This window comes from Haliotis cracherodii, unplaced genomic scaffold (genome assembly GCF_022045235.1).
Source record: "Haliotis cracherodii isolate W230 unplaced genomic scaffold, xgHalCrac1.p SCAF_10, whole genome shotgun sequence".
In the NCBI taxonomy this organism is placed as follows: Eukaryota; Metazoa; Mollusca; class Gastropoda; order Lepetellida; family Haliotidae; genus Haliotis; species Haliotis cracherodii.
Window position 1 is genome coordinate 57,718,841 of NW_027266265.1, and position 27,916 is coordinate 57,746,756.

The 27,916-nt window shown below is 40.1% G+C and overlaps 1 protein-coding gene across 1 annotated transcript; it reads left to right on the forward strand.

Annotated features, from left to right (window-relative positions):
- Positions 1–235: 235 nt before the first annotated feature.
- On the forward strand, positions 236–19,476 carry LOC139452925 (sodium- and chloride-dependent betaine transporter-like). Its single transcript, XM_071234549.1, has 13 exons — positions 236–437; positions 1,794–1,925; positions 10,379–10,676; positions 10,945–11,077; positions 11,414–11,548; positions 11,793–11,896; positions 12,244–12,368; positions 12,909–13,021; positions 13,295–13,426; positions 13,909–14,008; positions 15,888–15,988; positions 18,363–18,530; positions 19,348–19,476. Exons 1-13 carry the CDS (start codon positions 236–238, stop codon positions 19,474–19,476), a joined length of 1,872 nt encoding a protein of 623 aa, XP_071090650.1.
- Positions 19,477–27,916: the final 8,440 nt, after the last annotated feature.

Sequence of the window (27,916 nt, forward strand, 5' to 3'; positions counted from 1 at the left end):
TGGTACAAGCTGTGATTGTCCAAGATAATTGAAAACTATTTGTGTATGCATGTATATTATCAAATACACATAAGTAATCTCTTCAGAAAATAGAATATATTATCAGCTCGTATTTCCATCATTCTGCCATGGGTATTAGATCTAATATTAATATAGGATTTACAAAGTTTTGATGTAAGTAACGGCTGTCGGCGAAACATTGTTTCTTTGATTGTGTAGGTAACGACTGTCCGCGATGGCCTCGGAGCAGCTGGCCAGCGCAATCGCTCTTGAATCTGTGGGTGCCTGTTCGGAGATGGACGGAACTCCACCTGCACCTAAATCTTCCAGGGATCAGTGGTCAACCCGACTGGACTATATTATGTCCATGATAGGCTACTGTGTTGGTTTTGGAAATTTGTGGAGATTCCCTTACATCTGCAACAGGAATGGTGGAGGTACGTGCATACCAATTGTATTTGGGACCAGCCACCATTATCAAGCAAGTGATATTGATAAAGGTGTTAGGATCTACACCGAAACGTCGCACTAATTGTAATAAAGAAGTTGTTCATCCATAGAACTCGTCTTACTTCATCACACCAACTTCTAAATGCCACTCAAAGAAGACATTGTGTCAGTCAATCAATCTATCGCCGATATGACGAGTGGACGCACATACTGAAAATCCAATCGTCAAACATATAGTTTTATATAAAATAATTTCTAGTTTACGACATGCTGCATTTTGCTTAGGGCAAATCCGAATGGGAGTAGTGCATACCGGCCCCTTAACTATACCGTGTTATTGTAACCATCTTGAGGGTCATCATGACAATATATGCATCAATGTAGTCATATGTATGACTGTACTGACTAAAATCAATGCCATCATATGTAAAACAAATGTTTATACCTGTTAATTGAAAATGTTTTACTTTATTTCTAGGCAGAATTTGCCATACCAGAGCGTTTTGTTCTGCATCTAGAACTAAAACATCAGTGTTACCGTGTACATGTCCGAGAATTCCCATGTTCATGTGTATTTATGATAATGTGTATTCATGTGTATTTATAATAATGGGTGTTCATGTGCATGTGTATTTATGATAATGTGTGTTCATGTGTATTTATAATAATGGGTGTTCATGTGCATGTGTATTTATGATAATGTGTGTTCATGTGTATTTATAATAATGGGTGTTCATGTACATGTGTATTTATGATAATGTGTGTTCATGTGTATTTATAATAATGGGTGTTCATGTACATGTGTATTTATGATAATGTGTGTTCATGTGTATTTATAATAATGGGTGTTCATGTACATGTGTATTTATGATAATGTGTGTTCATGTGTATTTATAATAATGGGTGTTCGTGTAAATGTGTGTCTTTGTTGATTTATAATAATGGCTGTGTATTTATAATAATGGGTGTTCATGTACATGTGTCATCTCAAGTAACATTGCGTGAAAAGTTGTCATTTACATATCTGGCCATGGTAACCCGATGCACGTGAGTTCCGTGCAAATTGAAATGCACAGGCGTTCCCCCATTTCTTGCCCTATATAAATCCTACCAGATCGGATAACATTCATTCGTTATTGAATTGCTACCACATACCAAGATTCACATAAAATCAGCGACACCACGCCCTTGGACGATTGCAAGCTGGGCAAACTGCCCGGCAAGTAGCCAATGTGTGTTCATCAATTACTGTGGACCAGGTAACATTCTTTACTCTCTCGTGTAATTTATATCAATTCACAATGGCTTGTGTCTGTTCATATTTATCATATTTCTCTGAACAGGTGCTTTCCTGATTCCGTTCGTAACATTCCTCGTCATCACGGGTCTCCCGATGTTCTACCTTGAAGCAGCGCTGGGGCAGTTCTCAGGGAAAGGGGCGGTCCAGCTGTGGAACTTCTGTCCTCTCCTCAAAGGTGAGGACGTTTTCCTTAAGAACGAAGATCATATTGCTTATGAGTGATTTTGATATGTTGTGCAGTCCACAAGGATGTTGGAACAAATAACACTCCAACATGCTACAGGTAATATTACGTTAATACTACAGTTAATACTGAAGGTTCTACTTCAGTTAATATACTACAGTTATAAATATTTCAGTTAACAGTTCAGTTTGTATTTCTTTTACTATTACAGTTAATATTCTACAGTTAATACTAGAGTAAATACCACTACAGTAAAAAAAATGCAGTAAATATTACTGCTAATACTTTTTTAAATTCTTCGTTACATCCCTTTTAATTAAATGAATTCACTTAATAGTCATCAACCTGGAATCTGTTTCGACAGGTAATCGAGGCTGATTATTCTTTTACACCTTATTAAACAATCCAATTTATCTGTAAAAAAATTATTACATTAAAATGAACATTATCAGCAGATTCCTAACTGATAATACTTTACAACAGGCGTGTCTCTTCACAGTGGATGCACATTGGATCATCCTCACCTTTACACAAAATTTCGAATGTCATCATTGTGTAAGGACTTCTTTCAATCTCGAATGGCAACACATATTACTTTAAACAGAGAGTAACAACAAATTTGTTGAGCGTTGCTTTTGTGCAACCAATAATTCCAACAATAAACTGTCGATGTCGTGTTGCCAGTAACACGATGCGTCATTCAATCAGTTCAGGTAAATGCAGATGATTCGGTTATTTGAGGGTGATTCATGAACACGTTCTTTCACACCCTTTCTAGTTAGATATGAAATGTATCAGCAGAATATACCACACGCATATGTTTATGAATAACTATCAAATAGTGATGAAACCAAGTGTTCGCGAAAATGTGATGGATGGAATGGTGATTTCTTTTGTAAAGAATCGTCCAGTTCATACTTAGGTGTCTTAGTTACAACGTAGCGTGTCTTGTGGGTGACGTAGACGTCCTTTGGGTGTTACTACTTAATTGGGGGAACTAGCGGTAGTAGAGCGGTCACGACTGGCCATCACCTTGATGAACAGAGAGGTACAACACGTATGATCATAATTATATAATCGGCATACCACAGATAATGACATGACTGTATAGATGTACAATGTATTGTATTTTAAGGTTTGACAAATGGTTATTGAAAGGCATTTATTACGAGAAAATATGTCTTGTAGAAAAAAGTACACGGTCTCACGCTGTCATGCGTGGATATTTAACAACATACTGTTATAACAGACAATATAATAAAATATTGGCCAACTCAGTTTTCATTACTACTAAGTTGCAGGCAAATCATTGCTATGAGTATGAATGTACAAGTTTTTCACATTGGTACATATACTCATATTGGGATGTTGCCGTGCAACTAGTATGCTAATATACAAAAAGATACGTTCGCGAGAGGCAGTATTGTCTGGATATTAAGTCAATGATATTTTTCACAACGCTACGATATAGTCGAAATAGATTTAACCTACACCTAACGTATTAAGATCGTAGCTGACAGAATAAGTTCATAGTTAAGTTGATAGTGTCTGACCTTGAAGAACAGAGAAAGCTGCTGAGTTGATGGCGTTTTTTCGGTGGACAGTTGACTAATATATATTTTGTAATAGGAATTTGGGGTTAAAAGAAAGCTATGACAGTTGTGTCTAAGTGCTGTGAGTGTTGTTCAACACAACGTAATTGTGCTATTCCAGTTTATCTTACAGTAAACATTGCGGTGTGGGCTCTACATACCATTATTACAGTACACGTAGTGGTGCTGGTTGCTGTGTGAGCTCTACATACCATTATTACAGTACACGTAGTGTTGCTGGTTGCGGTGTCAGCGCTACATACCATTATTACAGTACACGTAGTGGTGCTGGTTGAGGTGTGGGCTCTACATACCATTATTACAGTACACGTAGTGGTGCTGGTTGAGGTGTGGGCTCTACATACCATTATTACAGTACACGTAGTGGTGCTGGTTGTAGTGTGAGCGCTACATACCATTATTACAGTACACGTAGTGGTGCTTGTTGCGGTGTGGGCTCTACATACCATTATTACAGTACACGTAGTGGTGCTGGTTGCGGTGTGAGCTCTACATACCATTATTACAGTACACGTAGTGGTGCTGGTTGCAGTGTGGGCTCTACATACCATTATTACAGTACACGTAGTGGTGCTGGTTGCAGTGTGGGCTCTACATACCATTATTACAGTACACGTAGTGGTGCTTGTTGCGGTGTGAGCTCTACATACCATTATTACAGTACACGTAGTGGTGCTTGTTGCGGTGTGAGCTCTACATACCATTATTACAGTACACGTAGTGGTGCTTGTTGCGGTGTGAGCTCTACATACCATTATTACAGTACACGTAGTGGTGCTGGTTGCTGTGTGAGCTCTACATACCATTATTACAGTACACGTAGTGGTGCTGGTTGCGTTGTGTCCTCTACTTCATTGTATTGTGCTATTCCTGTATACGTAACAGTAAATGTTGCGATGCTTGTTGCAGTGTATCTTAAACATAATGTCATTGTGCTATTCCGGTGTATCTTACAGTAGATGTTGTCTTTAAGCAATAGTAAGCCCCTTTGTGATACCGATCCCCTCCCCTCGTAAAATATCTTTCATTTTTATTGAATACCACTTATCCCCCAATGACACATTCTGACAATTGTAGGTCTGTTCTTGATGATCTGCTTAGTGGATGTTTGGCCTTTCAATATCTCGTGCCACAAGAGGTTGGAGTTTTTACACTTCCCTAAAACTGATTAAAACCTTGCCTTTATTTTGTGAACAGTTTCAGTAGTGCTCCCTGGTATACTATAATGTTGTATCCTCAGCTTCTTTATTCCTGGTCTTCAACGCGGGCTTCTGGGTCATAGAAATAACTTTCCATTTCATCTGATCTGTCATTCGGGGGCACGGGTGGCCCAGTCGTCTAAGGCGCCGCGGTTTGCTGTGCAGAGTTGCTTCCCTTGGAATGCAAGAAACCTATGATTGAAGGTTCGAATCCTGGTTCGCCCCGATTATCTTTCTAGGTTTGTCAGCACCATACTCGTGCTCGTGGGTTTAACCGAAATAGTAAACGTCTGAGACCTGCATCACTTCGGGCTTTCCTACCACATTAAGCTGACACGCTGTGATATAACTCGAATCCTGTTAACAGCGGCTTTGAACCCAACTCACTCACTCACTGCGTCGAGGGTGTCATCATGAAAATGCTTGTCATTCAAGGAATATTTGTATCGACTACAGTTTTTAATCATAGTATATTTCTTTATGTTAAGTGTTTGTTTATATTGTATATAGTCGCCGGCAACTAGATCATGATGGATGGTGTAAATCCTGCTGGGGTTGCATGTAGGTACCAGAAGTACAGGGGTGAGTGAGTGAGTGAGTGAGTGAGTGAGTATGGTTTTACACCGCTTTTAGCAATATTCCAGCAATATCACGGCGGGGGACACCAGAAATGGACTTCACACATTGTACCCATGTCGGGAATCGAACCCGGGTCTTCGGCGTGACGAGCGAACGCTTTAACCACTAGGCTACCCGACCACCCCTGAAGTACAGGAAGTCCGCATGATACTTGGTATGGTGGCCTAACATTAGTTGTTGGTGATCAATAGCCATTTTTTTTATTGCATTGATCCTTTTGATGTTCTAAAACTAGTTATATTTATATATTACTAGTTGTTATACTGTCCTTCGATAACAGTCATTTTAGATGCAAAATAAATGCATAACTCAAGGTTCATATTTTGGTAGAAAACAAGATGACAACCTCCACAACATTCTGTTACCATTTGCGCTGGAGAATAAATTCGTGACACTTCGAACATACACTTCTTTTCATGGTCCCGCGAGGCAGATCCATTCTCACGTGCTCCCTTTGGAAGCTCACCTTATTGTCACCATGTTTCCTTCACGGATACATTCCACGTGTGACAACAAATATGTCTGAACTATTGATTTTGTCATCTGATGGGATTCCCCGGCCAACACTGCCCTCCTTCATCATTTAGAAGGAAAAGGACTTCACCATTCTCAAAATGGCCCTGATAACCTGGTCAGTGTCCATACTCATTTAACCGAACAGTACAAGTATCGGCTGTTGCTTGATAGACTAAGGGGAAGAGCCAAGGTTTAAGTTTAAGCATACATGTATCCATCGCAGCCTTACTCTAAAGGATAAGTACGGCTAGCCTCGCACATTGGTTCAAAGGGGTCTTGGAGCAATTTTGAGTGTGGCGTTTGGGGATAATGATGCATTTGAGAACATGGCCCTCGCTGTAATTCACTCGTTGTGATGTGGACAAGAGTATTGAGCTAGCTAGCAATATGCTTAAGACATAGCTTCATTAAACACTGTATCAAGAAATGTGTACTAGGGGAACACTCAATTCAAACCTACATTCTTTCTCATTTCACTGATTGGCTTCAGATTAAGTCGCAAGCTAGGCGTCTTTCCTGTCAAGTCATCTCGTCATGTCATAGCAATGGCAACTGACCAGACAAAGGTAACCGGACGTGTACACGTGGACATGGAACCCAACCATCATGGCTTGTAACCTTACATGGCCTGACTCACTGAAAACAAATATCCAGGCCCTATGACCCAGTACCATAGGGACAAAGGTGATGTCCATGTTCAGAGCCTACTGCCCTTACTGTTCATCCTCAATACACTATTTGAACTCTTGTAAGGCGTATAAGAAACTCTCATTAGACCAAGCTGACAATTGGATGAAAAAGAAAACCATATATGTATATTCAGTTTAAGTAGAGAAACCATCAGTTCATGTTGACCAACCCTCCAAACCATGCTCTGTCATGTTGAAAGTTGAAAGTTGTCCTTCATGGTCCAAGTGGTGAGATAGAAACGAATGCCATATTAGATCACAGGTCACAGTGAACTATTTTAACGACAACTGCGGACAAGCTTAAACTCAGGGGATGAAATCCTCATGACAACAATTAGGAATGAATCTTACCATTGTACTGGGAAGAGTGTCAATCACTACTTATAACCAGGGGATTCTTCACAGGTTCCTGTTTCAAATGCCTTCACATCGCCTTCCCTCTGCCTCTTGAAATACACCTATCCAGTGGAGGATTTGCAGATTAAGTGAGCACAGATGAGAGATTATCCTGTACCCCTTATCTGCAATGCACACCCAGTGATCCTGATTGGTTCGGATGATGCTGACCTTATTCTCCCACAGGAACCTGTGCACTTAGGGCCAAAATGAGCTTCAACTGCTGTACATACTCGACTTGATTGGTCTTTAAAAGGGTCAGTGGACATGCACTTACCTTGGATGTCACAGTGGCTAAACAGTGTCTACTCACTTCCAGTCTTTACTGTGTTTAGCTTTGGAATAATGTTGAGGAACTAGGACAGATAGATGCTGTTCCGAATACAGAAAGGTGAGGTGAAATGGGGTTTAACGTCGCGTCCAAGATTATTGCACTTATATAGCGACGTGCATGTGTGTGTGTGGCTGCTTGTACTAGTCCGGACTGATGCCGATTTATAGTGCTAGCACACTGAGATACCTTGCCACAGTTTAACATGAATACCCCACTCAGACACAGTATACTGACTCCGAGCCGACCAGTCCTTGTTTTAGCCCCTTAATGCCGAACGCCAGACAGGGTAGCAACAAGTACCATCTTTTAACGTCTCTTGGTATGACGCGGCTTGGGATCGAACCCCGGACCTTTCGCTCTCCGGGCGGACGCTTTACCTTTAGACTACGGAGGCGGTCTGAATACAGAAAGGGATGTGACTAGGTCAAAGTAGAACAAGCAAGCCTTGGACACTTTAGAGACGTTCACCTAAAGAGTTGAGATTCATGAAGTTTTTCGCGATGCAACATTCTTGTTGACAATTAGAAATACAGTTTTTTTTAATGTCACCTTGGAATCTGTGAAGCAGAATCTCATCTGCACAGAAAGGCGACTTCAGTCAAACACTGAACTAGCTGAGATACACAAGGAACACATCCAGAAATTGGTAAATGCAAGTTACATGAAGTTTATACTGTGTTTCCGGCCATGGTCCACCAATGAATCCACCAATTTAACTATGAATGGCAAATGCTACCATTCGGACCGACCTGTTGTTATTGCTGTACAATACATGCGCTGCAGACACATGATCACAAGGAGGTAAATGCTGATGTGTTCAGATCGGTCACCACAGCTTTTTATGTAGACAACTGCAACTGCCTCAATAGCATTCCCACTGCATCAGAAGCCAAGGATTTAGTACATGACATGAGTGCCTTACTGGATAAAGGCGGCTTCCACGGTGGATTAGTAACATTACCTCAGCCATGGTTGATTTACCTACAAAGGACAAGGCAGCCATTTCTGAGCGTTGGTTTGTCTTGGAGAGATAGGATTTACTAGGGGAAACTTGGGACTCCAGTGGCAATGTTTTAGTCATGTACTTGGATACAGGGTCAAAGACATGAGTCATGATAACTTCACCATGAAAGTCAAATATCGAATCTTTGCCAGCCAGTATGACTCCTTCGGATATTTAACTCCCACGGGTCATAGTCCAAGATCTCTGGAAACTGACGAGAGATTGTGATGTCCCTATGAAGGATGGAAGTGAGTATGAGTAGTGATGTTCATGGGAGGATGATCTGCTAGACATCGTGAAGGTGAATCTACCACGTTGCTACACTTCTCTTGGTGTTGATACATCAAGTTCAGTTCAACAGCTGCTTATCTTCCCTGGTGCTTCCGATTGTTTCTATGGTGTAGTTGCCTTCCTTCGGACAGTGATTCAAGGTACTGTTTATGTCAGTTTTCTACAAGCCAGATCCAGAGTTGCTCAAAAACGTCAAATTTCCATACTTCAACTCGAGCTTTCAGAAGCACTTAGAGAATTTTCCTCACCAACTGAAAGTGTTAACTTGTGGAGTTATTCAACAACAGTTCTCGCTTGGCTGAAATCTGATTCCTGCAGGTAAAAGTATTTATTGGAACGAGGGTTGCTGAGATTGCTGGAAACTCTGCTGCAGATTGGCCGTACCTGAACACCAAAGGGAGCCCCACTGATGATCTAACTGGAGGCAAGACCCTGAAAGAGTTTACCTATTCTTCTGCTTGGAAGAATGGTCTAATCGTCCTTCTTCAACCACAAGCAGGTGGGCGCAAAGTCACAAACGCCTCCAAACTACCTTTTGCACAATGACCATGACTGAAAACTCAATGATTCCAGATGGGAGCCAGAACAGTACCTGGAGAGAGTTTTTGGTGATACTATGCAGATCCTTAACAGAACAGCTACAGACCCTCAATCATCTTTTGATCAAATAAAAACAGAGATGTTTTTATTTCATCAAGTCCATAGCAACTGCTTTCGTGGGGAACTCAGTGCCCTTCAGTCCCATAGGAAGTTGCCCACAGACAGTCAGTTTGCTCAGTTACATCCTGTCTATGATACTGAAAGCAATGTTATCCATGTTTAGAGGGGGACTGCGGAAGACAGAATATCTGTGTTGTGATGCCAAACATCCAGTTCTTTTTGTTCCTAATCATTTGATAACTCAACTTGTCTTCAAGGATTTTGATGAAAGACTGCTCGACTACGGTTCTGAGCGAGTTATGGCCGAAATCAGGCGAGAATTCTTGACACACGTTAACATCAGCATCCACAGGTGTGGACTGTTTTGGGCCATTGACAATCAAGATAGGACGGCTCACAGAGAAGAGATGGGGAGTAATCTTCCATTGTGTGATAACACCTGCAGTACATCTTCACTAACTTGGCAGTATGAGTACACACGCCTTCCTGATGGCACTCCAGTCCTTTGTGGCTTGTTGTGGCAAGCCCCATGGACCAGATTGTGGCAGCAATTTCAAGGGTTTAGAAATAGAGCTGAGGGAAACTTGGATGATCATGGAACCCTCTTTAACAACTAACTAGATTCAATGTGAAGTTCCAGGAAGTCACCAGGAAGTGGCCGGATTAATCCATCTACTGGAGTGTAAAGACGATGATGTCAAGTAACTCTAACTATGAAGATGAAGATATTATCAAGTGACTGTGACATTCATTTTGTGTAAAAGCAAATTTTGTCACAAAAAGTAGGGGCGGCTGTGTTCTACACAGGATCCACAGGATACTACAGATTATGTTTGTTCTGCTTTTACTTTTAACTTTTTGCATACCATTCCCAATTTTCATAGGTTGAAGTTTTGGTAGGAAAAAGGATGGCAGCCTCCACAACATTCTGTTACCATGTGCCCTGGACAATAAACACTTCAAACATACACGAATTTCACTATGCAAGTATATATAACAGTAGATGTTGTGGTGATTTTTGCGGTGTATCATACAGATTATAAGATGCATCTTCCGTGCATGCCTCTGCTCATATGTCAGTGAATCGTGACCTTGTCTTCCCAGGTATTGGCATTGGATGTATTATCCAGGTCGCCATCTGCCTTCCCTACTACAACATCCTCCTGGCCTGGCCCATCTACTACCTGGTGCGATCGTGCTCCTCCGTCCTGCCCTGGACGACGTGTGGCAACTGGTGGAACACGGACCTCTGCGTAGAGGACATCTCATTTCTCAGAAACTTGTCCATCAATTCCTCTGACGTGATGAGCTCCCTGGCTGGCGTCAATGGTACCGCTATCAACACTGCAGCACAATGGGGGAACGCGACCCTGGCTCACACGGCTGTGGAGGAGTTCTATCAGTCAGTAGTAGTGAACGTGTACATGAAGCAACACACGTGAATTTCAGTCAGTATATCCAATGCGGACATTACACGATATTTAACTAAATTTTATAAACAATGATATTAATTTCTACGTCATATTTTCCATATCAGAAAATATATGAAAGTAGGAGATTCCATCACATAAATACATGTAATTATTTCATATCTATCAATAAATATCTTGTATTATACAAGCATTTGATAAATATCGGAGTTGAAATTAATTATTTTACATTTATTTTAGGTACAATGTTCTACGTATTTCAAATGGAATACATGAAGTTGGATCAATTCAGTGGCATTTAGTGGCCTGTCTCTTTGCTTCTTACATCATTATATTCCTCTGCATATTTCGTGGAGTGAAAGCAACTGGAAAGGTGAAACTCGTCGACTGTACAATTACAACAAAGAAAAACAGACATAGAGACAACGTCATTACATTCATAATATAACAATAAAAAACTATTTTCGTTGCAATAACAGAGTAAACCAAAACCAGATGAAAGTCCGGGTGTGCATGAATATTGATATATCCCCAAACATTGTCATTGTTGACATTTCAAAGCACACGCATAAATAAAGTCTTACAGCTATCGTGCATGCAAAGATGACAGCAGCACTCAACATCTAAGAACAGTATTTGAAAGGGAATTTGAAAGGGTATTGACACTGCTTATAAATGTATTTGCTTAAACGGGTGTTCTGTGTTGCAGATAGTGTACATAACAGCTTTGCTGCCCTACATTCTCCTGACCGCTATCCTGATTAGATGCCTGATGCTGCCTGGCTCTATTGATGGCATTGCATATTACATTAAACCAGATTTCAGCAAACTGCTCAATATTGAGGTACTTAAATTGCGCATGTTCTTCTCCCTTTCTATCATGGTTCAGACATCATTCGTCAGTTGTGAAATACCCCACCGGTGTAAAGTTTCTTGAGATTTATTATTTCTTTGTAGGCCAAAATAAATAAATCATTTGCTTTTTTTGGTCATCTGTTTTTCCCGGGCCATATGGATATATACAAGCGAATTATTTAATGTGGTTTAAAGTGTACGCTTTCAAACATGTCCGCCATTGATTTCTACAGGTGTGGACTGAAGCTTGTCTACAGGTGTTCTACAGTCTGGGTCCTGGGTGGGGCATCATAGTGACAACATCTAGCTACAACAAGTTCACTGAACCTACATTAAGGTGGGTGGAAGATGCGTGATATAAAGGGTAGCTCAGGGTGACAGATCTCACTCACTCACTATTATCGAAGACTCTTTCTACATTAGATACACATCGACTGTGGGTTGCATTTATACATAAACAGCCCGACCAATATCAATAAAATATTTTGTCTCATTATACAAATAGTAGGGAAGCATATAGCCATGTGCAAGCACCCAGGTGACCTTCAAAAGCTGAGTATCCATGTTGATACTGAGATAACAAGCTTTGATTTATAATATTGTGTTTGTGTTTCTAAACCGTATATACATGTAGCATATTTGTAATTTTGAGAGGATAAGACAATATGTATTTGACATTTTCAGGAATAGTATTATTCTGTGCATTGCATCAGAGGGCACAAGTATATTTGCTGGTTTTGTCACCTTCTCTATCCTGGGAGTCATGGCTGAGAGAGTCGGTGTGTCCATCACTGAAGTAGTGTCATCAGGTGAGGCAGAAATACACAAGTATTATTGACATAACAAGAACATGAATACACAATGCCATTTAGAAAGTAGTCAAATGTAACACATGTTATATTTGGGATAACACTTTCTTAGAAAAGTACAGATTCTCGTACTTTCTTGGGTTGAGTCCCAAATATAACATTTTTGTAAATGGCACTGTGTATTCATAGCTTTCAGCCATGTGAGCCGTGCCAATTTACACTTGTCAGAGGGGTATACAAAGTACATGATCTAGACTTCCAGTTGTCGGACTTTCATTTCGGTGAAGCCACGGTGGTTGAGTGGGTTATGTGATTTTGTGTGCTGTTTTTTTATGTGGGACTCAATCCAAGAAAGTACGAGAATTTGTACTTTACTGGATAAGTGTTATCCCAAATATAACATTTGTTACATAACAAGAACAGTGTCGGTTAAAAGAGGTAAGCAGTAATTGAAGTGAGAAAAGAATATGTTTTGTCGTTGCAAAAACACCTATTTATGATTTGGTGAAGATATTTACAAATAAATATGTCTATTAATAGGTCCAGGACTGGGTTTTGTTGCTTACCCGGAAGCCCTATCACAACTTCCGCTTCCTCAGATGTGGTCGTTTCTATTTTTTTTAATGTTACTGACCGTTGGATTGGACTCTCAGGTAAGAATAAAAAGATTATGATAAGACAATGTGCTTTCACTGTGCACGTAAACAAACAGCGCTCAGAAGAGATACAGGAAACATTTAAAGTTCTTTTCAGGACTTTGAGTTTAATTGATCATTTCCAGTGGAGAAGGCTTATAACCATTAGATATGACAATATAATAAAGCCTGAACACAAAAAGAATAGATGTAAGCTACCTTGAACAGTGGCCTTTAACCATTACTGGCATGTCGTCAGAAGTATACAATTAAAAACATGCTGTATTGCAGTTTCTGTTCGCGGAGATCGTGTCTACAGCCCTTATTGACCAGTTTCCGAGGACACTTGGGAAACGAAGAGGTTTATTGACAGCAGCTTTGTGTGGCGTTGCCTTTCTGTTGGGTGTCATTATATGCACACAGGTAATTCATTCACAGTTGCGTCCCCTGGACACGCCAGAAACCTATGATTGTGGGTTCGAATCCCGGTTCATCCCGATTATATTTCTAGGTTTGTCAGCACCATACCTGTGCTCGTGGGTTTCACCAAAGTGATAAACGTCTGAGACCTGCATCACTTCGGGCTTTCCTCCCACATCAAGCTGACATGCCGTGGTATAACTGGAATAATGTTAAAAGCGGCGTTAAACCCAACTCACTCATTCATTCACAGCATTGGTAATTTTTATCAGAGAGGAGCAAAGTTTCAATTTCAAATCTCATGGAGAACTCTAGATGTTGTAAGACATTGTCTTCTGGGGTAATGAGACACTGCCTCACACACAGATTACAATTGGACCCTAGTATTTGCTGATGAATCCATTGCAGGCGATAGATGACATAGATAGATGTATTCACTTTGTTCAACTGACATAGAGGTAACCTAGGTGTGGTGGCACTTTCAGGGTGGCACTTACATCATGCAGCTCCTGGACTGGTATCTGGTGTCTCTGTCGTTGTTTCTGTTTTGTACCCTGGAGTGTGTGGCCACGGTCTGGTTCTACGGTAAGTAATCAAGCTCATTGTATACCATTGTATACAAAGACGCGTGAATGTTCGGGGTAGAATTAGTCTTCAGCAACCCATGCTAGCAGTAAAAGGCGACTATGCTTGTCGTAAAAGGCGATATATAAATCATAATTATGGTGAAATCTGCATATGCAAATCATATGCATTAAGAAAGAGATCAGCAGGAAGGAAAGAACATTTGGTGCACATAGGGATGCCTACTTCTTGCCTAAATATCTTACCCCCAAATTTTACATTGATGTTATTAATGGGGAAGTCCAGCATTTGACATATTGTTTTCTCAATAAGCTTCAAGTTGTCTTGAGCCTCTGAAGATAGATATGTAACTATATGGAGTGTCACCATGTTTTGTAACAAGCGTCTCAATGATGAAGGAATGGAAGTTTGTGATGTGGGATAGTTACCTACACAGATGAAAAATCACATGTTTTGCAGAATTGAAATTCAAGGAAAGAGTCCCCATGACTTTAATTCCTCTTGACTCAAATACTTTCTGAGAATACAAAAAATGCCCTTCCTTGAAAGTATCAAGGATTATCGATAATCTTTGAGAAATGGAGCTGGTGGTACATTTGCTGGGCCCGGCAAAATAATTCTGTTTGTGCGGATTTTGAATGACATTCAACTTGTTCATTCTCTTGTTTTGGCCACTTTGTGGCACACGCTGAAACAACGTACATGGTTAATGTGCAATTATGATCTCGAATGATGTTTCAGGTCTCGCGGTATTTGGGGCCCTTCTGAAAAAGGGTAACTTCCACAATTATCCAGAGATCTTCAGTTATATTATGGCCTTCTACTACAATCAGTTCGCTAGTTTACAGTGCTATGTGAAAGATTGTATATCGTCTCAGGATATGACATAACATCCTCCAAAGACGTATTGTTTAATTGTATGAGTGTTTGCACATTGTAAATATCCAGGCCATTGATCAATGACAAGTAATTGTGTGAGTGTTTGCACAATAAAAGTATCCAGGCCATGTTTCAATGACGTATAATTTTGAGAGGGTTTGCACAATGTAAGTATCAAGACCACGTTTCAATGACGTATAATTGTTTGAGTGTTTGCACAATGTAAGTATCTAGGCCATTGTTCAATGACGAATAATTGTGTGAGTGTTTGCACAATGTAAGTATCCAGGCCATGTTTCAATGACGTATAATTGTTTGAGTGTTTGCACAATGTAAGTATCTAGGCCATTGTTCAATGACGTATAATTTTGTGTGAGTGTTTGCACAATGTAAGTATCCAGGCCATGTTTCAGTGACGTATAATTTTGTGTGAGTGTTTGCACAATGTAAGTTTCTTAGCCATTGTTCAATGACGAATAATTGTGTGAGTGTTTGCACAATGTATGTATCTAGGCCATGGTTCAAAGACGTATCATTATGTGAGTGTTTGCACAATGTAAGTATCCAGGCCATGGTTCGAAGACGTATCATTATGTGAGTGTTTGCACAATGTAAGTATCCAGGCCATATTTCAATGACGAATAATTGTGTGAGTGTTTGCACAACGTAAGTATCCAGGCCATATTTCAATGACGTGTAATTGTGTGAGTGTTTGCACAATGTAAGTATCCAGGCCATATTTCAATGACGTGTAATTGTGTGAGTGTTTGCACAATGTAAGTATCCAGGCCATATTTCAATGACGTATATTTGTGTGAGTGTTTGCACAATGTAAGTATCCAGGCCATATTTCAATGACGTGTAATTGTGTGAGTGTTTGCACAATATAAGTATCCAGGCCATATTTCAATGACGTGTAATTGTGTGAGTGTTTGCACAATGTAAGTATCCAGGCCATATTTCAATGACGTGTAATTGTGTGAATGATTGCACTACGCAGGAATCCAGCAGCTATGTGACGACATACGCCTGATGTCCGGACGCCCTTTACCTGTCCTGGTGAAAGTACTGTGGGGATTCGTCACACCTGGAATACTTCTGGTACAGTACATGTACATATACAAATGTATATACAACTGGAAATAGCATCATGTTACTTTGAATGTAAAAGCTGGTTGATCACAGCGACACAGCATATACAGATTTCAACTCTTGAACACGCTGCGTGGACAAGGCGTACTAAAGTGGCCACTCATGCATCACGTGGCTGTGTTGCGTCATTCCGGTGTAAATGATCCATGTCATTAGTATTACTTGACATTTTAAATATATTTGATACATAAACAGGAACTACTTTGTCAGTTCCGTTCAAAAATAGAGATATACTGTGCTATCAGTGTCACCTATAGATTTAACCGCGCTAAAGTGAAGTAAAGCATTTAAATCACAATATCTTACATTTCAATTCTGAATAATTAAATTTTCGTTGTCTTCATTGAAATTCCTGCATTCTGATTAGCTGAATTGGTCATGTGTTATTACATTCATTTTCCAATAAATGTACAACATTAAACCACGCCAACCGATGAGGACTACTTTTATTACGGAATGTCGGGGAATTCAAATATTACAGTCGGGGGAATTCCGTTTCTGCTCAAGTGTACCGTCATGTACATGGCAATTAGCGACTTTCATGCTTATTCATTGTCCAAATTACCCGTTGAAACCGAAGGCCGAGAATGAGTGAAACAGCAAACGTGCAGACTCGCTCGCCTGTGTCGTTCCCGCGCGCCTCGGTTCAACTCTCATGCCTTCGAGTTTCATTTCTAACTAGCATTTTTCCAACTGTGTTTTACCGTAATCAGGGAAGTAATGTTTGAATCTGGTGGTAACTGGCCAAGTCATTTGAAACAGCCACCTTCTCTCGGACATATTTCTTCCGGTTCGTTACAGTCTGACAGTTGCAGTTCTTTTCGCCTCTTGCCTTAATTGACAGGTCCAATGAACATTGTTTTGATCCTACTCTCCGTTGATTGGCTACTGACTGTGTAGGCGTGTCAAGTTATGTGCATAAATTTAACAATGTATTGAATGTTTATCAATCTCGTCATGTTTGTCTATTTTCATATATACAACTGTTTTTGGTTAAACTATTGTAGTTAAAACATGTTTTACGTTGTCGAATTTAATTATAAGCATTGACTGTGTATTTATTTCGGTTCATTGAGGTATGAATCGAAAAACCGATGTGTAAACTGTATGAATCCGCTAAAACCGACGTGTAAACGGTATGACTCCGCGTAGCGGATTCTTACAAATGTTTGCACATCGGTTTTTCGATTCATACCGAAATATATACACAGTCAATCCTTAACATAATTAGACGAACACGTTTTGATGATATGGAAGATAGTGATTGAAGCAACATCGGCTGAGCTCTCGTTTGCAACTAAGACCTGAAATACACACGCTTACTTAACTTCTAACATGTTAACTGTCGAAAGTGTACTTCCACACATACTTTGAATATTGAAGTTTTTGATTTGGATGTTGTGATTGGAACCGCTGATTGATCAGTCAGAATCAAGAACTTTCACGGGACCATTAATAATACACTCCGAAATGTCAAACAACCATGTGAAATGTTGACGAACCGTTTTATATTTGTCAACTTGCTATGTCAGTTAAACTGCTGTATGAATATGACATACTTCTCATCCTTTAATATGTTGTCGCACGTGGCTGGTATGATTGCAAATTGTTAACTGAAACTTGATAATAATACTTGCAGTACATGTAAGTTCGCTATTTCTGTTTTATACGACTGGCATATCTTCTCAATAAATAATATCTAAGCTCATCTGTGAGCAGATTGGCTTGATACACCAAGAGAATGACGGAGAGCGGCCGCGTCATACCAAAATACTTTAAAACGTGGTACTTGTTGTTACCCTGTCTGGCGCTCGGCATTAACATGGACTGGTCGGCTCTGAGTCAGTGTTCTGTGTCTGAGTGGTGTTAGTGTTCGAGTCACCGGTTCGATTCCCCACATTTGTGAGGAGACCGCATAATATGGATGAATTTTTTCAAAACCCTCTAAACTTCGAAAACTCGAGTCTTGACCAATAAATACCTGAATATGTGCACTCTTCCTTATACACATAGTTGCTACACAATGAACCAGGTCGTGCCATATGACCAACCCGACCTGTCACTACGTTGTATACATTCTTTTCTTAGAGGGGCGGTCGGGTAGCCTAGTGGTTAAAGCTTTCGCTCGTCACGCAGAAGACCCGGGTTCGATTCCCGACATGGGTACAATGTGTGAAGCCCATTTCTGGTGTCCTCCGCCGTGATATGGCTGGAATATTGCTAAAAGCGGCGTAAAACTATACTCACTCACTCTCTCTTTTCTTAGATAAGGGTAGGTTAGAGACGACTGGTATTCTCAAATATTTCATTCATTGACTTACAGGTTGTGTTCTTCATGACGCTTGCTAACTACCAGTCTCCATCATACGGGAAGTACACCTACCCTACTTCAGCAGTCGTGATTGGCTGGATGATAGCATCTCTGCCTCTCATTCCCATCCCGGTGATGATGATAACACAATTACAAAAGCAACGAGGATCACACAAGCAGGTCAGAAAGTCGATCCAGATGCACACACGTACAGAATCCTTGAGTATCAAGTAGTTCGTTATACATGTACATGTATGTCAGTGAGTGGTCATGTGTTTTTGAGGCACAACATGTTAAGTCTTAAGACAAGAAGTGTTTCTCGGGCAACGGCGCATCAGTCAATGTTACTGCCAATATATAATATTTTTCAAATTTCCCTCATCATATGAAACTCTGTTATCCATACTTCACAATTGACATAGTATGAAAGAGTGGTTACATTTATGTATAGTCGAGTTGACAAACAGAAACTGCTCCTCCCGCATCACTCATAATCGATCCTACGGAAACGTCCGGGGGCGGCCGGTCAAGTCCAGGAAGCGGTTATTTACAGACCGCCGTCATGTAGCTGGAATATTGCTGACAAACAAACATTTATATATACCATTAGGTCCGCTTTGTTGGATAAAAAACCCTTCATGGCCTATTAAACATTTCTTACCTTGTTATTTGTACATTTGCTTTGGTTTTTGGCTGTGTCTAATTTATTTGTAAGTCATTAACATTGGATATTCTCACAATCGTACCAAATTGAGAAAGACATGTTTTATTGACTGACTTGCACTGCATTATTTTACTGCGTGTGCGTCTAATGAAACATCTCAGACGTTAACTGGTAGGACCCCTTATAATATTATATTTTGAATAAAAATATATACCGTTCCTAGCGTTTGAGAGAAATGTTCCCGAGAAACATTTATCCGTTTTGTGCAGATTACTTCATAATCATGTATTATTTTAAAGGACTCACAATTTACTATCGAGTTTCGTGTTCCAGAGACTGCTGCAGTTGCTCCGACCTGACGGGACGTGGTGTCCGGCAAACACCCCCGCCACAAAGAATCACACCAGGCGAACATTTGCAGAATCTTTTAGATATATTTTTAAATCTGGAAAGACCTGTTGAGACAGCTCGCTACTAATACATATGTACGAATAGAGATGTCAAATGTAGAAACTGTGTTCTATACACATTAATGTAATTCCACGTAAGTAATCACTTGGAAATTAGGAACATACACTCCTGATATACCTTTAAAAACATTATTGTTTATAAGGGAGAAATAGAATTACCATTTACCTAAAAAATATATTTAGTGAAAATATACAATTTGAAATTTTGACGCGGGAACACATCGAAACCTAATAGGCGAGTAAAGATGTGTTATCAGCATTCAGCGTTTGAAATAACAAGCTGACAAATTCACCATGTCCAAAGTGGATACCACCTACAGTACTCTAACCTTGTGTTGTGACTTTTATGGTGTTGTAGGTACATTGTCATATGGGCAGATTGGCGTGTAGGCACATTGGCGTGTAGGCACATTGGCAATGATACTAAACAGTTGTGTACACTGAAGATTAACCAATAACCAGTAGCACTGTGTTGCTCCCCTCTGAGAAATAGAATGAGGACAATGGCTAAAGTAATATAAAACATTAGTCATTCAACACAATATACATGAAACGTCAATGTCATAGAATAACCAGTCTCCATTATCCGCCGAAACAGATTCAGTTCGACGTACAAGGCAAAATGCCGTGAAAATAATATGTACAGAACACTGAACATCAGTGGTAACACAGGTGTTCGCTGAAAGGACATGTCCTGCCACTGATAGAAACCGCTAATCTCACAATTTGCATAAAAAAGGTTAGTGTTTATCGCTATCATTAGCCCAGTTGGAATGAACTTGCCAAGGATGTGTATGGAACTTTCCATAATATGTTTCTTTCAATAAATACAGACGTTATCTAATACAGTCGTGCCCCGCTTATACGGACTTCAGATATCCGGAAAGCTCGGTTCCCGGACGATTTTCATTCAAAACGAAATAATTATAGCCAATAAGGAACTCCTAATAGGTTTTATTTGCATGTACATGTATATGCAACCTTAACAGATTACAACCTCTGCTAGTGTATATGTACAACATTAAGAGATTAAACCCCCTTCACCACTCGTGTGCAGCCCGTGACACAGGCGTTGTGGAAGGAACAGGAAGACACATGTTTAGCTGAAATTGGAGGCTGTAATATTTGTGATGGCATGACGAAAATGTTAAAACACATAATGATGTATACTTGCCGATGTCTCCTTTTTATATGTGATTTTGTAGGAAAATATGAGTACTGTTGTGATCAATGAGATCCATCTTATTTATACGACCATTGGCTTCGACTTGATGTTTTCCGATAGTGTTAAGAGAATACATGATCCGGGAAAATGTTATTGTCATTGAAACTTTTGTGCCATTTAACATTAGATATCTGAAGTTCGACTTCCAGTGATTATTTGTATGAGGTATAGCGGGGCATTGTCGTTATTGCACGCTAAATGCTTTGTTGTGGTTTGGATCTCTTTTTCCCAGCTCTATAGTCGTGAAACTGGAGAAATGCGGCACTTAATTCATGAGACAGATTAGGTTAAATCATGGATGATAAAAGAAGGTGTTCAACTAATTGCCGTACCACAGGAAACGACCAGTATTCGTCAGGCAGGATTGTGTATAAGATGACCGATACAAAATAGCAGCCAGGAGAGTTTAACTTGAGCTTTGAAAGTTGAAAGGAATAAAGTAGTTTTGTTTTCACGGGTCTGTTGATTAAACTCCAATTGCTACTGTATATATACTTTCTAATTTATCCTTGATACATCATTTTAGCATTAACAATACATATATTTGTTCAGCGTACATTAATAGTTTACAATCATGTGTTTTAGAATATTTGTCAATTGTGTTCAGTTTACATGCAAAAATTGTAATTTATGGTAGCATTCTAAATATAAAAGGTCTCATGTAAAATATGAAGTAAGTAAGATGGTTAATAATAATATTGAAATCGCATAAAAATACAATATTAACAAGACACATTTGTAATCCTGGCTGATGGTCCACATGCCCAGTACAGCCAGGAGGAAAACTGACTAATTATAGAGTAGAAGCTTACATACATGTAGGGACATCATCTGAATATGACTATATAAGTAAATGTTACAAGAACAAATGGGCCTAAGGTCAAGGAGACAAAGGCTGTAGATATCATACTAGTTGTGTGCTGCATATACAACGATGCTTTGATTCTATGTAGTCATGGAACTGCACTCGTCTTGCTGTGGTAAGCCGGGAAGACAGCAGCATCCTGAACGTCGTCGAGTCGGGCAACTTCCTCGTCGTAAATCATCTGGATGGGAGTTGTCTCTGCTTGAACTCTCTGTCGAAGTGTGCTTACAGTCTGCAAAGGTCGTCTGATTGATTATGAGGTGGCTGATTCCTCACAAACTGGCCAACTGTTGTGCACCCACGTTGTACACATTTCCGGTGCACACATGTTAGCCTACGGTTGTTGAGTCCGTACCTGGAGCCATCTAGTGGGACTTGCTGACCACCTTTTTGTGACTTATGATACTGGACCTGGGTTTGCCATGTCTAGATCTCTAACATGCCAATGTTGTTGTTGTTGTTGCATTAGGTGTTTAAGAGGTCGCCTTCTGCCTAGGCAATTTCGGCTGACCTGTCCCTCTTTGGGACTCCTGTGTGTGAGAAGGGTTCACATATCCATTGTGAGTTCGGTGTTCACATAATTTCTGTTTTTGCATTGATATGATTTCTATTTTCTTATATTGATATGATTTCATTTTTATCCTTGGCTGCTCTGTTTATATACGTTCGAGCAGCTGTCCATCTCTCAGAAATAGAGTTAGTTTGGCCTTCGCTATTGTATCTCTTGGCTTTAGGAGATCTATGACAGATAGCGGATCTAACTGCAGTTCTTGTTTTAACCTAGCCCGGGCTGGGGCATGGTCTTGACATTCTAGTAACAGGCGGTCAATGGTTTCAGCCTGATTGCAAGATGGACAAACTTTGTCATAGTGCTTTTTGTGACCAAGTCTGAGGCGTGAGATAGCAGTTTCAATTTTCCTTTCATTTGAGTATGAGTTTGGCTTTTGTTGGACCTTGGGTTGAATTTTGTATAGCCATCTGCCGATCTTACTTGCGTCCCATTGGGCTTGCCATCTTTTTGCTATGGAGGCTTTGATTTTGCTTTTTATCTCTAGTTTACTAAAGGGAATAGGCTGTATATCCGCTTTGTCTAGAGCTAGCTTCGCCAGTGAGTCTGCTTTTTCAATTTCCATGAATATCTATGTAAGAGGGGATCCAACACAGCTCCACCTGTTGCCCTTGGTCCGATAGTTTTGTATATTCGTATAGAATATTGTTGACTGTGTTTGGCCTGGAGTTTGAGTTTCTGCCACTGATGGCCTGAAGTGCACTTAGCGAGTCTGATAGGACGACTGCCTTAGCTTCCGGGAGTTCCTGTATGAGTTTGAGTACATGATAACAGTTCATTTTCACATGTACACGACAAATTAAAACTGCTGATTATGAATGCCTCCAATTCAGCCGTGAATACTGACTGACCATCAGGCAAGCGAACTGAATGTGCTTGGGGTTTGGAGCTGTGGATATGGATCCCGTAACCAGCACTGTTGTTGATAGGATTCTTAGATCCATCAGTGTATATATGGGCCCAGCTGTCCCAGGTAGTTTGAATTTTAGTGATAGCTACTGATCGTAGTAGGGTTGGGTTTTCTCTTTTAGTGACTTCTGATGTTAAAGCAGTGTCAACTTTGGGAGTTTGTAAAGTCCAGGGAGGGTGTAACCCTTTGTAGTGACTTTCTGGAGGCTGAATGTCATCGCAATTGTGACTTCGAATGAGTTCACATACTAATATCCCAGATGGCTTCAGTGAGGGATTTTTTCGAGATAGGGCTTCGTCTCGAGCGTTTTTGTCTTGCCATATCTTTTTAAAGGGGAAGTGTACACGCAAAAATCACTTTCTTTCTTTTTCTAAACAAAACGCAATTTTAGAATTAGTTAGTATCTGTGTTTGAAAATATACACTCATTTTTTTTCACAGTGAAAGTAGGAAGCTCACAATGGTGTGAAAGTGATATGCCGTTATGAGGCCTTCATTTTACGAGCGAAATAGGCCTGAGTTATCCCCCTTAGATTATGACGTAATTGGTGCCAATTCAACTGGGTCCCTGTCTATTCTCAACGCAAAAGATATCAAGGACCAGTTTGCGGTAAAACAACATGGTCTACGACACACTCCGGCGCAGTGGTGACTCAGCATAACACAATTCTGGCTGGCATCTGAGATGCTAGAATCACAAAACTGTACCTACACCACGTGAAGCGGCTCTAACAAAGCATGATGACGTCATAATGTTTATCAATTGGCACCAATGACGTCATATTGCAAGGGGCATAAGCCATGGTGTTTTTGTCATGGAAAAAGAACACTTGGTAAATGTGAAAAATATAAATCGTTTTAGTGCAATAAATATGTTAATTAAATATGATGTTTTTATATTTTTGTCTATGATACTTCTATGTTAACACTTTTAAAGTGGAAAAAGTACAAGAAAAAATGGTTCATTTCCGTGTGAACTTGCCCTTTAACCAAGGGGTTTGATGTTCGTCCCCAGAACGATAATATTGCCTGCTCTCTTCTTAGTTTCAATGGGAGTTCTCCCGTTTCTACTTGTAGTGCTTCTAGTGAGGTGCCTGTCGCTGCGCCTGTGGCAAGCATTAGGGCTTTGTATTGCATTCTGTCTAGGCGCCTCAAGACAGTATTTGATGCTGAGTGAAAAGCCTCACAACCATAGTCAATTTTTGATCTGATAAGAGCTTTGTAGAGGTCCAGCTGAGTGTCCCTCGATGGCCCCAAGATGTGCCTGAAATTGCCCGTAATACGTTCAGGTCTTTTTGACATCTGTTTTTCACATATTCTATATGCTTGCGCCAAGTGAGGTGTTGATCAAGGATAATTCCAAGAAATATTGCAGATTTTTCGAATTTGATAGGTTTGCCTTTTATGGAGACACGGGGTATCATAGCATCTTTGCCCCGGCGTTTGAATAGAACTGCAACAGTTTTTTCACTTGAAAGAGTGAATCCCCATTTATTGCACCATTGATCTACTCCGTCCAGGGCTGACTGGAGTTTTTTTCTGATTTGTGAGATATCTCTGTGCTTTACCCATATTGCTCCGTCATCAGCGAACTTAGAAGTTTGGATAGGAGAGTTGACATGGTTAAAAAGATCATTGATCATGATATTAAACAGGGTTGGGCTTATGATGCTGCCTTGTGGCGTGCCATTGTCCAGTGCCATAGGATCCGATCGATTGTTCCCTATTTTAACTGATAGCGACCTGTCTTGCAGGAAGCTGTCTATGAAGTTTGCCATGTTCCCTTCAACTCCATTTTGTGATAGTTTCGAGAGGAGTCCGTCATGCCATACCATGTCGAAGGCTTTGCTGAAGTCCAGAAATACTGCGGCTAGGTATTGTCTGTTTAATTGGGCTTTTTTTATTTCATTTTCCAGTCTTAGAATATGATCTAGACACGAGTGTCCCTTCCTGAAGCCACTTTGGTCAGGTTTTATGTGCCAATCTTCGATAACTGTATTTTATACTGGAACATTTCCTTCTCAAAGTTTATCATCAATTACTTTAAAACATTATTCTTCTACACTCATTTTACAGAAAATCCATATTTCCTGCTCCGGTTATCAAAGTACAATACCATCTAAGAAAATAAATTTATACAAAGGTTAAATATTTTCACAATCCCAGTGACATTTCTCAGGCATTAAGTAGTCTGTGTTTACAGTGTAGGCATTAGTGAACACTAAGTAGAGTAGACCAATTGAGTGCAGGGGTGCGTGAAACAGTGTGTATACACTAAAACAAAAAACCTTTGTAGGCATTAAAACAGGCCAACTTAACAAACAATATACTACAGGCATATTTCTAGACTTCTCCAAAGCATTCGACATGGTTTGGCATAACGGGCTAATACAAAAACTACAAAAAATAGGACTTAAAGGTCAAATAATTAACTACATCCAAAGTTTCCTAACAAACCGCAAAATCACCGTGGGCATAGACCAAACGCTATCGGACCAATGTCCCCTAGAAAATGGCACTCCCCAGGGCAGCATCCTAAGCCCAACACTCTTCAATATTATGATTAACGATTTATTCGAGGGACTATCCCCCAAAGTAAACACATCAAAATTCGCGGATGATGGAGCCCTCTGGATCCGCACTAAAAGCATTAAAATGGCCCAAAACTTACTACAAAAATCTCTAAATAAAATACAAAAATGGGCTGACAAATGGGGCTTCTCCCTAAACTCAGAAAAAACCACAGGAATAGTATTTAAACACAAAAATATGCAACCCGCCACCCTAAACCTCCAACTAAACAACAAACCAATCAAATTCCAAAAACAAACCAAATTCTTAGGATTAATCTTCGATGAACATCTCACCTGGGATGCTCACATTAAAAACCTTGTAACCAGATGCAGCAAAGACCTAAACACGTTAAGATGCCTAACCGGCTCCAACTGGGGGGCCTCTAAAAACACCCTCCTCTCACTCTATATATCACTAATTAGGTCCAAACTAGACTATGGCAGTGCCATTTACGACACCTTAAACAACTCTCTCATTAAAAAACTAGACTCAATCCAGTATCAGGCCCTAAAACTTATCACACGAACTCAACATGGCACCTCTTCCACCTCACTCCAGGCCTTAACAGGAGAAATGCCACTTAAACTACGTAGGGAACAACTTACCCTAAACTTCTGGGCCGCGTCCCAATCAAACCCACTAATCGAAAACTTAATAAAACAAAATATTAGCCCTAGAAACCAAGCCCTAGCCCGGAAACATCCACTACTTACTCCAATTTCCCAAAGAATAACCAATTACCTAAACGAACACAAAATAAATAATCTTAAACAAAACAATAAATCATCCAATATCTTCACTCCAAAACTTAAAATACCAAAAATAGACACAACACTAGCCGATACACTAAATAAACAGACCGATCCTAACATCGCTAAAACCACCACACTAGCATACATACATGAACATTGGCCAAATTGGTGTCACATATACACAGACGGATCCTCAGATCCGATCTCAAAACACACAGGTTTCGGAGTCCACATCGCACAACCAACCAAAGACACACAATCTTACCGACTCCCAAACAACCAATCCATATTCACGACCGAACTAATGGGCATGGCCTCAGCACTACACAATCAGCAATCTAAAAAACACCAAAAAATCCTCATCCTAACCGACTCTCTCAGTGGACTACAAGCCCTCAAAAATAAAAACACTAAAAACCGCCCCAAACTAATAAATCAAATACTCAATAGCTCAAACAACTTAACTAAGGTAGGTAAACAAATAGAGTTCATTTGGATCCCCGCCCACGTAGGAATCTTTGGAAATGAAAAGGCAGATAAAGCAGCAAAATTATCCCTTAAACTCCCAGAAATAAGCTTAAACTTACCCAGCTCAAAATCAGAAATCAAAAGTGTCACTAAACAAAAAATTAACAAAAAATGGCAAAATATATACCAAAACTCAAATAGCCAAATCAGGAAAGTACTCAAAAAACCCCTAAATAAACCCAAAATACTACACCCATCCAAAAAAATCGACAGAATAATTACCAAACTACAAACAGGCCACACCAAACTAAATAATCACCGTAAAATAGCTAAACTACACACAACAGGAAACTGCCCACATTGCAAACAACAAGAAACACCAGAACACGTACTCATTCACTGCACACACTACCAAACACACCGAACAACACTACAGACCACCCTAAATCTTAAAACCGGACTTACACTAGAATCAATCCTAAATCCACAAAATAAATTAGAAAAATTCAAAGCCTTAGGCATATACCTAATAAAAACAGGACTAATTAGTCGCATTTAAACCCCAAATAAAATATTAAAACCAAAACTACCTTATTTGATAACCACCCAACACACACAGCTCCCTTAGTTCGTCCCCCACCCACTCTTGGCATTCTTTCCAAATCTCAAAATTTCAAAATTACTATATAAGTAACCCCTAAAGCCCCCTCCTGGGTTGCACAAACTCACTTTTCCCCTTTTTGGAAACACATTAAATGGCCTGGCCGGGCCCGTGTGCGACATACGCTTGCAGTCGGAAAGCGCACGTTAAATCTCCAATATAAGTAAGTAAGTAAGGCATTAGTCATTGTAGGCATTAGTAGACCTAACCTTTGGGATGCGGTTGAGGTGGCTGTGGTCGTCGTTTCACGTTGGTGGTGCAGTCGGATGTAGCGATCTTGGGCGGGGGTGGTTACTCGTGGTCGTCCCTACCTTGGCCGATCACGTGTTGACCCATGCTGTTGAAACCGATCCCATAGCCTTGTGATGGTGCTCGGCGCTACATTGAAAACCCTGGCTAAGCTGATCGGG

Excerpts from the sequence above, each read along its gene's own strand:
- LOC139452925 (XM_071234549.1), top strand. The coding sequence starts at position 236 with ATGGCCTCGGAGCAGCTGGCCAGCGCAATCGCTCTTGAATCTGTGGGT. Across the intron at positions 1,926-10,378 it reads CTTCTGTCCTCTCCTCAAAG|GTATTGGCATTGGATGTATT; the intron begins GTGAGGACGTTT and ends TTGTCTTCCCAG. Across the intron at positions 11,078-11,413 it reads GAGTGAAAGCAACTGGAAAG|ATAGTGTACATAACAGCTTT; the intron begins GTGAAACTCGTC and ends TCTGTGTTGCAG.